Consider the following 12,034-nt stretch of genomic DNA (forward strand, 5'->3'; position numbering starts at 1 on the left):
TCTTGTTCTTCCTTTACGAACACAACGGATTTTGCCTTCTAGGAAGTCTTTATAAATCTTGTGTGGCGGAGTCGATAGGCGCTATTAATTGAAAAAACAGCCGAGAATGTAGTGTTTTCGCGATCCTCCGAAGCCTATCGGCCTATCTTCGCAGGTGATATTTAGGAATATGTACAGCTGCAACGGAAAAAGGGTAGCACAGGTGACCGACGACCGGAGCGGCAAAATCGCGACACGCGGCGCTATTGTTCCCGAGCGCGCCGATAGCGAGAGTGCCAGTCACGTTCCATGTCTAATTGCGGGGGGGGGGGGGGGGGGGGGGGGGGGGAGGGGAGGGGGGAGGATTACGTGTCAGCACATCCATCGAGCCAGCACATCCATCAAGCCATTACATCCATCAATGGATGTAATGACTCGGTGGATGTACGGGCTCGATGGATCTATTGACATGCGTATGGATGTAGCTGCTCGATGGATGTAATTGCTCGTTGGATGTAGTTGCTCGCTGGATGAAGTGGCTCGGTGGATGTAATTGCTCGCCGTTCCTGTTATCATGCCTAGCGTGCCATTACATCCATCGTGCTAGTACATCCATAGAAGCCAAGATGGCCGCCGTGGGGCCGCAATTATATTTAAGCTGATTACTTTGTTTGGGGTATTCATATTCTCATTGGTTCGGAGCCTCAGCAAACAAGGGGTAAGCCAGAGAACATTAGTGAATCACAACTGAACTCAACGGGGCATTCAAACTTTTTTTTTTCTTGTCGAAAAGCGAAATAAAAAGTAAGATTATGTGTACCGTCCTAATCCCCTATTAAAGTAGTTTACTGTAGATTTAATTTTCGCGATGACCTAATATTCGCGAGGACCTGAATTTCACGATTTGATCAAATTCGCGAAAAATTGGTCACGCGAATAAGTCACCCCATGAATACGAATACATTGCGTACATCTCCCTTTCACGAAATGTTCTGCCCGCGAAATTTCCGAAACCGGCACTTTGCGAAATGTCGAGCCCGCGAAATTAAACTCGTTTCTATTGAGTTAATTATGAGAGTTAAAGAGCAGTAACTAACGTTTCATACATGTGGAAACAACAAACAAGGAAAATAACGCCCTGTCATAAGGATTGGCTCCCAACGGCGGAAGTGGTGGCGCATGCGCAAAGCGGGCCAACGACGGCCACGTCGGGCCCAAACACTTTCGAGACGGGTTCGCGGAGTGTTTTCATATGGCATGACACCCATACTCCCTCTTGATAATTTGAAGTTCGAGCTCCGTTAAATCCGGTATATTCATCAGGACTGGGGGAGGCTCGTGCGGCTTCGGTGAGGCCGAGGGCCGCGCTGGGGTCGGGCTCAGGGCAAGATGATAGGCATGCTAAGCGGATTCGTTCTTTGATCTTTTGCCTTGCAGGCACTATATGGTGAAATTGCGTCACGCGAACCATGTTTACAAATGTACAGATAGCAGAAAAGCCTTCTAGGCTTGAGTATGGAAAACTCCGAACATATTCAGGATTGCCAAATTCGCTGGGTTAAGGCTACACCGCTCCCCACATCAGTATATCTCGTGTTGGCCCGTTATTATGGTGATGCGTTTCGCCACCTCTCGTGACGATGCGACTACTTGCAACCAGGTACTACCGCGAGACAAGACCGATTTTTAAGCCTCTTGCGACGGCGGAGGACCGGATGCGCTGCCGCGGAGCAGGTCTTACGCCGTCTTTTCTCTCTCGGTCGTACTCGGTTGCAAGTGTCTGAACAGCGCTTAAAAGAGTCGGTTCAGACATTTGCGCTTGACTGCGTTACGCCTGGTTACAACCAATGACGATCCTCACGACGAGCCAATGGGGAGTCAACGCAGTCAAAGCAAATGTCTCAACCATCCTTAAGAGAATTACACTAACCCTTTCGCAATTGCTGCTCGCACCGGCACAAGCGGTCGCAAAGAGTCGTTCATAAGCAAACGCAAATGTCTGAAGTAGCTTTCAAGAAAGAAAGAAACGAAATGTGTAGCGGAGAAAATTTGCGTAATTGATGCAAGCAATGGCACGTTTTTGGATGAAGCTGCTTGATGGATATGATAACACGATGGATGTAATGACACGCTTTGGATGAAGTTGCTCGATGGATGTGATGGCGCAATGGATGTAATGGCATGATGGATCCAATGGCACGTTGGATTTGGTTACACGCAGGATGAACTGGCCCGAAATGGATCTACTGGCACTATGGATGTACTGGCACTATGGATGTACTGGCACGATGGATGTAATGGCACGAGATTGGACGGATTTGCTCGATGGATGTAATGGCACGATGGATGTGCTGGCCCCAAGCCGAGGGAAAGGGGGGGGGGGTGGCCGGCAAAAAACAGCCTTTCTTAGAGCCCTCATTTTAACAGCTATCTTATCTCTCAATTTTCTGCCGGCCACCCCCGCGTTGAGACGTGGAACGTGACTGGCACTCTCGCTATCGGCGCGCTCGTTAACAATAGCGCCGCGTGTCGCGATTTTGCCGCTCCGGTCGTCGGTCACTTGTGCTACTCTTTTTCCGTTGCAGCTGTACTTGTTATTTCGACTTGAAACTGCACGGAGGTCGTATAAACTATGCTCCGTTTCATTTTAAATGCGATCGAAGTTAAATCTACATGGGCGAGTCCCGAGCTTTGATCATAGCTGTCATGCACGTGCGATCTTGCAGTGCAAGCGCTGTTCAGATTCTCGCGTTTGTAATTTTTGCTTCGTTCGCACTTAGGTGAGACTAGTTGCAGTCTACGGTTGTAATCATGGCACTGTAGAAAAGCACAGAGCTCAAAACTTACCACAAAAACGCGATCGTTTTTTTTTCTTTCAGGAATGATATTTAAATGGCTGTTGCGTGTAATACAGTGAACCAACTCGGACAGTACACATTTGCCGTTTCACATTAGCCAGTATGAGTGAATTGCCAAAGTACCGATGCCGCCTTTATGTAAAATGTGTTGCGCAGTGTATTTTCGAACCACATCGACGCTGTCAGTCTGACGCGTTTTTGTGTGTCAATTGTCTCCTTTTTCGTTCCCACCTAACATGATTTGTCATTTCTAGGTCCCAGATGAGCTGTTGACATCCAGAAACACTCCAACAGATGGTGGTCATACTGCGATTGTGAAGAATATGAAGACAGTCCCATTTTTGATTCACATTCCTAGTCCACTCATTGATAATCTTTCCTTGTTTCATCAATGCCCAAGTATGCCAGGCACTGAGTGACTACTCGCATGTGTTAGTGATGGTGGCATGCGAGGCTTCAGTATTGTCGCTGCAGATAGCGCTCACACTCACACCAAAGCTGTTCGTGGTGTGCCTTTCCATGAAATTTTATGGTTGATTCCAATTTCCTAGAAATGCCAATATTCAGTTTGGTGTGCCTTGCGGCTGAAGTGGACTCGTCAAGGAGGTCTCGTCTCTTTCCTGGGGGTAATACCATGTCAGCTGCTTTGCATGAGCCACTTGGAAACTGTTTGGACTGCTCTAAAGCACTTGTAATTGACCTTACCTGTCGTGTCCATGCTAATGCTAAAATGTAAAGTTCACTGAACCAAGTTTTATTAATGAACAAACACAATCAGTGGAAAGGTTGAATGACTTTATTTGTTTTCTCGAAGTATACACTGTTTCATACATGATGCTGGCAAGGCTACTTTCATTAGCAGACAACTTAGTCTACACTCTGTCTCACAATAACTTGGTGAACTGTGGAGGCTACGGCTCCTGCGACCCAGGAAGAATGTCGGAGCGAGGCACATGGCAGCATGTCACAGGAACATTCGTGTCACCCGCCAGAACCGGCTGTCGTCTGCTCAGAAACCAAACAACTTCGGATAAACGTCCATTCCAGAAACATTACCGTCCGCTACAGTAGCGAGCTCTTCAGGAGCTCTTTTATGAAACCTCCACATGCTCAATTCGCCCATGAATCTGTGGCGGGTGCTAATGCTAGGGCAATGTTTTGAGCGGAAGTGGTCGATACACGGCTACGGTCGTTTGAACATCGATCAGAAGCCATGTTTTTTTCGGAAAGTGTAGATCCATATTAAGTGTCGTTAATAAGTAACATATGTCTTCGTCTTTCTTCCGTGTCGCGTAGTGTTGCGGTCAGAAGACTCCGACGGCAACACTACTAAAGAAAAAAAAAAAAGCCTAGAATTATGTTTTGTCGCAGATGGCGCTCTTGCTGTGGCGAGAACGAGGACTCGACAATGGAGTGTTGTCACGCGCCTGGCTCCGATGCTCCTATTGGGTCGCGGGGGTTAGCCAAGTTACCGTGAAACGGAGTATAGTGTCACCTGTACGCACTATAAAACAAATGAGATGCTAGGTGTAGCCACTCTATAGCCCTTATATATATTGCTTGCTATGCTGTTCGGAAGAGTACATAAAAAATCAGTTTACAAAGCCGAATATAATTTTTTGCACTCTTGCATGTTACGAAAATAAAAGCATCACGCCTGAACACCAATATCTGTCCCTAAATTATTCTTTGCTGAAATGAAAAATAAATGTACTGTGAATATGAACCGATACAATCTCAACCAGGTTTAAGAATGCATATGATTCAATAAACAATTACTTCAATCTGCAAGCTTGGAATCAAGTATGCCTGTGCAATAAATACCCTGGCCTTTCGACTATCCCCCGTTGACACTTGTTCTCGAAGGATAGGGACTTCGACGATTTCAAGGCAGTTTAAGCATTGGTCAGGCAACATTCTCGTGTTTATAGTTTCGGCTGTGCTATAGGAATAACAAAGGTGAGTTGTGTATTGCTGAGTCAAGGCAGAACTCTCAGGTCCAAAAGGCTTCTTAAAAATGCAATAAAGCTGGTTTTGACTTCATAATTACATGACTAGAACATAAACTACTCACTTCATCAAGTCTAAGGTTTCTCAAATAATCTGGGAACATGTATTTTGCTTTTATCTTTATTTACTTATGAAATTGATTGTGTATATAAAATATGCAATCAGTCTTGCACACCTTCCCATTGCGAGAAGGAAGCGGGAGATTCGTTGGCCTTTTTCTCACCGGAAAGCAGGAAAAGAAAAGGAACAGGTTTCAATGTGCACATTACGTTGAAGTGGGACAGTTACCGAAACAAATTTTGCATCTTCGAAGTTCATGAAGTAGGCAGATTACTTTCAAGTCATAAGAGGATGAAGTCAGAAACAACTTCAGCTCGCCTTCAATCAGATTTTCCCTTTAGATCCAGGAACGTTTCACCTTCATAAGGTCATCAGTACCGATTGACATCCATTCAGGACTCCGTACTGGTAGATCTACAAGCTTGACCTCGAGGTCGCACTGCCCTCCTTTTATGTGCTTGCAGTGCGACCCCCTCGTGCACTTGGTCCCAGATGGTGAAGCTGGTGCTGGACAGGATGTCATGCCCTGTAAAAGAGTCGACCCAGCAGTCAAACGATCCGGTTACACCCTTGAGCAGCGTATTTGTCCTCCCGTGCGATTACCAACTGAAAATCAGTGAAAGCCTATTTTTTTTAAGCAACAGAATGCATAAATGAACATGTCTATTCCACTCCCTTTGTACCGAACACCTGCCAGCATCCAAGGGATGCAAATCAAAATAAATAACATTGCATTATTTGCTCTTTTGAGACTCCTTGCAATTAAACCAACTCAAACACCACCACAATTCTAAAGCCGGGAACTTCGAAGACACCTCTCCATATACTGAGGTTACATGCTTGTCCCACTCCTGGCTTGTCCTCAGCAGGGTTGGCCAGCGTGTCCTCATACTCCTGGGTTTTTAGTCTTAAAAGTTAAAGCTTCGGTTTTTGTCATTGCTTGGTTGCTGGTAGATGCTGGAGGAAGCTCGTACTGTTACTTTGAAACATCAAGTTTACAAATTGGGCACTAACCCGTATTGATGGTCGGATACAGAAGCTAGATTTGTCACGTCAAGGAGGTTGTCATAAAACAGTGGGCACGGGACTGAATATAGCGGCGGAGCGGGCGACCGAGGCGCATTGGGGACTATCGAAGAAGACGAGGTGTGCGAGTTTTGCGTGAGAGCAGGACAATCGGCCAGAGATGTGAGAATGTGGCGTCGCGAGAACTTCAACCGGGCTGACTGCATGACTGTTATCTGAGCCACATTAACCACAGGAGAAGAGAGAGTAAAAAGTGAACGACACCCTACGGCCGAGGAGGTAATGGACTAGGTTATTTCACCCAAGCATCACAGTAGTCATTTCAACGACTAACAAAAAACCTTCCAAACATCAGCACAGCGATACCAGCAGCGTGCCAAGGAATTTGGTTGTGTGTATGTTTATACAGTCTCAAACTTGACCTGCCTCAACGGGCGATGAGTCTCCCAGCTGTAGATGAGCTACTTAGCCAGTGCAGTACGACCGCTAGCCTGGGGTCCTTAACGTACATCACGTAGTAGTGATACACGACCGCACGCTGGTACAATGCTCATCCAGATCGAGACGAGCAAATGTGGGGATCGAAAACACAATCTGGGTTCTGCAGCGCGAGCTTTCACTCCACATTCCCCGAGCTGGTGCGTGCAAGCCCCCTCGGCCACCAATCCTCCGGTGCCAAGGAATAACATATAATAAATGACAACGGTACAGTGGTCTGCCACAGGTAGCTTTTCAGAGCCTTGAGCAACCAGGTTGAGATCATATGACACTTTCCTGCCATATGTGGCTTGCAAAATCGAGATGCATAAGTCATAAAGCAAATAATAATTTGTTTCTTTTTTTTACTAAAGCTATCAGCCTCTGTATTTGGCTTCCACAACTTCTGAAAGCTACCTCTGAGAGCATAGAGTGGCTTCTTTTATAATCTTACCTCCATGGAGAACTTTCCAGCTGGTAACGGGGCCGTGAAACGCAGACCCCCTGGAAGTCGCACAGGCGCCGACGGCTATACAGAGGGCCTGCAACATGTCCTCGGAGCAGAGGGCCCTTTCAGTCGCCCGGCAGCCGGTGGATTCTGTTGGAATGATAGGTAGGGGGAACACAAGCACTTGCAGATTAACGGACCTCAGAAAACTAGTAGGCAGGTACGAAAACATGCTACTCGCCCCCGCAGCGTTTGCCTCACTGGCGCTTTATGGTGAAACAAATCAGCGGCGAGCGACTGATGGAACACGCGTAAGACGAACAGTGCGTCCTGAGTTTAATACCTTAGGACGGCGCTTTATCGCGCGCGTGAAGCATTGGCGTAGCCAGGTTTCTTGGGGCCGGGGGGGATTTGGGGTGCGAGGTACTGAACCCCCCTCCTTGGCTACGCCACTGGCATGAAGTGACATCGGATGTCACTTAGACATCCGATGTCACTTCATCTGCTAAAATAGGCTACCATCGGACACTGAGTCGTGACTGCGAAGTTTATGACCCACATACAGATATCCTACCACACTATCTGTTTGGACAAGTGGCATACAATATGTCGCTGGGGGGAAAGACTAAAAACAGACGACTGCGTACTCGGCTCGGTCGTACCACACCAATCGCCTAATCTGCTACTTTTCCGTAACATTCAGTTTTACTTTGCTATACTCCTTTCACGTACAACTGTTTTTGAATGATGCAAACTCTACAGAGACGACGTAACTCACCCCTGCGAGCGCCATGGTGCGGTTCTCCGGGTGCCAGCGCTGCGGGACATGGGCCTTCGAAAGCATGGCAGCCCGTTCAGCTCGCCGAAGAGGGCTGTAGCTGCACTTCGATGCTTCACGGAGACACCGAGGCACTTGTTTGTTTGTTTGTTTGTTTATTTTGAGTGCCCATAAACAGCCAAAGCCTATACATTGGTGCACTTGCTAGTAACATTTCAGATAGCATATAAACGCAAACAAGAAAAGTATGGTCGCCTCACACACCTCTAAAGGAAAAACACAGGAATAATTGCAAAGCATGAACATTATTTCAATACATGAAGCAAGCGCTTCCTAAAATGAGGTTGGTTAGGGTTGAAAATGTCAATGCCATCTGATTCCAGATGATTGAAGTAGTTTTGCAGTCGGCCCGAGGGTGGCGTGAAATCGCTGTAATTGACATGGAAAGTGCGACTAGAACGAATATTCCTACCGGGTATATGATAGTTAATAGATGTGACCGGAGAGCTAATATCGTGATTAGAATGTATGCATTTAAACAAGAATAAAAGGTCGCGCGAGCATCGTCTTGATGCAGGGTTAGTGATTTGCAATTGTCTAAGCACTTCGTTGTAATCATATAGATCGTGTGATGGGGATCTAAAATGATAAGTTCTGGCAAATATTTTCTGTATGCGTTCCACATTATTGGAAGCTGTAGCACTAAGGCTGTTCCAAATCACAGTGCAGAAGTCATGTTTTGGAAGAACTATGTTTCGGTAAAGTGGGTAGAAAATGTAAACACTTGAAAAACACTTACTAAATCTTGAAATTGCACCGAGAAGAAAACAAGAACTCACAACGTATGTCGCGTGCGAGTTAAAGTTGAGTTTGGAGTCTAGCATCACTCCCAGATCTTTCACAATCGTAACTCGAGTAATCGACGAATTTTCTAAGTAGTACAGAAAGTGAGTTGGATTAGTCTTACGCGTGAAAGATATTACATTTGTTTTTCCAATGTTAAGATCAAGCCCGTTATCTTTACACCATAGACAGATGGCGTTGATATCTTCCTGCAGTAGAGCACAATCATTTAATGACGAAATATTTTTATAGATCTTGAGGTCATCAGCGAACTGCAAGAGGCTCGAATGGCGAATTATGTCTTGGACATCTTTAACAAACATCTTTAGCCCTGGGGTACACCAGATGGCACAGGAAAAAAATAAGACCTAACATTTGCGTAGCCGACACAGTTTTCTCTTGCAGAAAGATAACTTTCAAACCAAGAACAGTACTCGTCGCTCAGACCAGAAAGAGAAAGTTTGTGTAACAGAAACTTGTGGTTTACACGATCAAATGCCTTGCTACAATCAAAATACACTGCGTCAACTTGCTCTCTCGATACGTTTTCTGAGGGGGTAGCGCTTTCAGACTAAGACGTGTATTGTATTACAGAAACTTGGCTACTAAGTGACATCTCATCTTATGAATATTTTTGTGACAGCTACTCCATATTTCGCCGCGACCGCAATTACGGAGTTACCGGAGAGAAATACGGTGGTGGTGTACTCACAGCCATAGGCAACAACATTACGGCAGTTCGTCGCTTGGACCTCGAAAGCTATGAAGAATGTGTTTGGCTTGAAGTGAAAACTGGCGGACCCAAAGATCTTTTAATTGGAAATTATTATATACCCCTGTCTCTCGATTCCGAGGAATTTGAGCAGGTTCTGATCAGTTCATCAAAAAAACTCGACCCCGCCAACTTTAACGTGATCATTGTCGGCGATTTTAATGTACCTGGTACCTGGTGGTCGAGCGAAGCTTCAGAGTCAAGCTGTCGTAAAGGAAATCAGCTCTTCAATTTTTTTTTACTACAACGATCTTTACCGTGGTGAAGTTCCTTCAAACGTATGTGGAAACGCTCTGGACGTTTTTTTTACTAATCTTGAAACTTACAATATTGCAGTAGTGAGCAATCCAATTGTTTCCGCCGATATATGGCATGTTCCATTTTCCGTTAAGGTAGACGTGCTAGTCTCGTCCGTGAAACACAAAAACATATATCGGTTTGATTACGCCAACGGCTCATACCTTGACTTTTATCTTTTCCTTGCTGCGTACGCGTGGGACGACGTCCTTTGTTTACACTCGATTGACGAGGCGGTCACTGCTTTGACCAATATTTTGATGACCGGCATGCACAGCTTTATACCTCGTAAACAAACTGATCGATCAAACAGATATCCCCCCCTGGCTCTCTCGCGAATTAAAACGCGTAATGCGCAAAAAGTTACATTTGCACCGTCTTTACCGCACTACTAACAGCAACGAAGTTTATGACAGGTTTAAAATATGCCGAGCCACGGATAAAGAACTGTATAAGCGCGATAAAGAGGCTTATCGTAGACAAGTCGAAGGAAGTGTTTCCAAGCGTTTCCAGGATTTTTGGCGATCATTTAAGAAGCATACTTGAGATAGGTCGAGCCCTGCTTTACTTATGATTGACGGAGCATATTCTTCTGATCCTGATAAGATATGCAATCAATTCGCAAAGTTTTGCCTGTCCACCTATTCATCAGTCATTGTCGAAAACACAGAGATTTTACTAACTACTCATAACCATTTTCCTCCTGCGACATATGACCTTGCCGACGTTGTTTGGGCAATTCATCAGCTCCCATCTAAAAAAATCTTGTGGCCTTGATGGCATACCGAATTTTATAGTTAAGGGGTGTGTCGACATACTGGCTCCCATTCTACACCACATATTTTCTATGTCGCTGAAGCAGTCCACCCTACTGAAAAAAAACATTTGAAATTCAAACGGGTGGCAAACTGGTCGCCCGTTTGAATCAAACCTGTCGATCCGTTTGGATCAAACGTGATTATGGGATACGGGTACCCGTTTGGAACGGTACCCGTTCGAAACGGTACCCGTTTGATACAGGTGCCCGTTTGATACGGGTGGCGTATGGTACGAGTACCCGTTCGACATGGCACGTGACCACAAGTTTGAACGTGCCCTTCGAAATGGCAAATTATGCGCTAGCCCTAAATGGGTATCGTCTGGGAGGTTGGTTATCTTAAACATATTTAAGACGTCCCGAAACTCATAAACGCATTTATAACATGGAGAAAACACTTAGAAGAAATGCACTCGCGTAGGTGCTTGTAAGTGGACAGGAAAACCGACACAAAAGATTGTTTTCAATTCTCCTCGAAGTTTATTACCTCTTCTGTAGACAAGTACAAACGTGCAAGCGATCTGTGAACACTATACAGGTAGACTTTCGGGGAAATTATTCTCCTGGCTGCCGCGCGAATAGGCGCTGCATAATTCTTTAGATAATCTAGAAGAGTACGCGTAGAAGAACGGTCAATCGTTGCCAACACGTAGGTTGCAGTGCACTTACCATAACAATAGCGGACTTGAAAGAGGTAATCCGTGATATTTGTCGACACGGTCAAAGCAGGACAACCACACAAACACAAACGAGACGGAACGGCTCCTTGGAAGTTTCAACACAATGCGGCGCACAAGCTGTCATTTGCCGAACCAAACCAAACCGCGAGAATTTGCGACTTCTTTGAAGAATCGCTCGTTGCCGACATACACGTGGGTCTTTTCGAACACTGATAGCTTTGGTGCACATCCAATACGTTGTCGAGAGGCGTCCCGATAAGACCGCAGGGTTAGGCGACAGATTGAGGCAGGTAGGACGAGCGAACTTCGAGCAGCAACTGACAACAAGCAGACAAAGAAAAAAGCGGCTGCAAGGCGCGCCCTTCCGGATCTCGATGCTTATCAGCGTGTAGCTCGCGCGCTGCTGTGGTTCACGTGACAGGGGTGACAAGAGACGAGGGAGGGGGCGAGGTCAAGGCGCTGGGACCACCGGGACAGCCCCTCTCCCTCTCCCCAGGCATTCCAGGGAGATGCGTTTTTGTAGTCCCGAAGAACAAACGCGCGCGCGCGCGCGCGCTCGAACTTTGGAAATGGCGGCGGGGCTGCCAGAAGCTCGGCTTGCGCCCGAGCGAAGAAAGAACTCAGCGCAAGCTCGTAGTTTGAGTGCTGCAACGGCGGGCGTGCTCTCGCAATGCTCGATGTTCTTGCAGCCGCGTGTACGCGTGCTACCTTCGCTGCGTCTTGAATTAAAGTGAAACGGAGTCTAGACGTACATTCTTTCACGCGGTCGCGTCTTCTGCGAGAGAGATTCGAGCTGAATAAGTAAATTGAGGCAACAAAGATGGACAAAGTAATAAAGGTCTGTCAAAAATATCGGCTCACCAACGTCGCGCGTTTACGTAAAACAAAAAAAAAAGGTGTTAGTTTTAGTTGCAGTATAATGGAAAATCAGCGCAATTGAAATATAAATATAATTACTTGCATTACGCGGACGATCTGAAATCGATGAA

At 46.1% G+C, this 12,034-nt stretch overlaps 1 protein-coding gene across 1 annotated transcript; it reads right to left on the reverse strand.

Annotated features, from left to right (window-relative positions):
* Positions 1-7,941: 7,941 nt before the first annotated feature.
* On the reverse strand, positions 7,942-8,739 carry LOC120837847 (the record flags this gene model as incomplete). The annotated part of the gene is made up of 1 exon (XM_042286686.1): positions 7,942-8,739. A coding segment is annotated over one exon (798 nt), but the record flags the coding sequence as incomplete, so codon positions are not given.
* Positions 8,740-12,034: the final 3,295 nt, after the last annotated feature.

Source organism: Ixodes scapularis, unplaced genomic scaffold, assembly GCF_016920785.2.
Source record: "Ixodes scapularis isolate PalLabHiFi unplaced genomic scaffold, ASM1692078v2 PGA_scaffold8__174_contigs__length_109621045, whole genome shotgun sequence".
NCBI lineage: Eukaryota > Metazoa > Arthropoda > Arachnida > Ixodida > Ixodidae > Ixodes > Ixodes scapularis.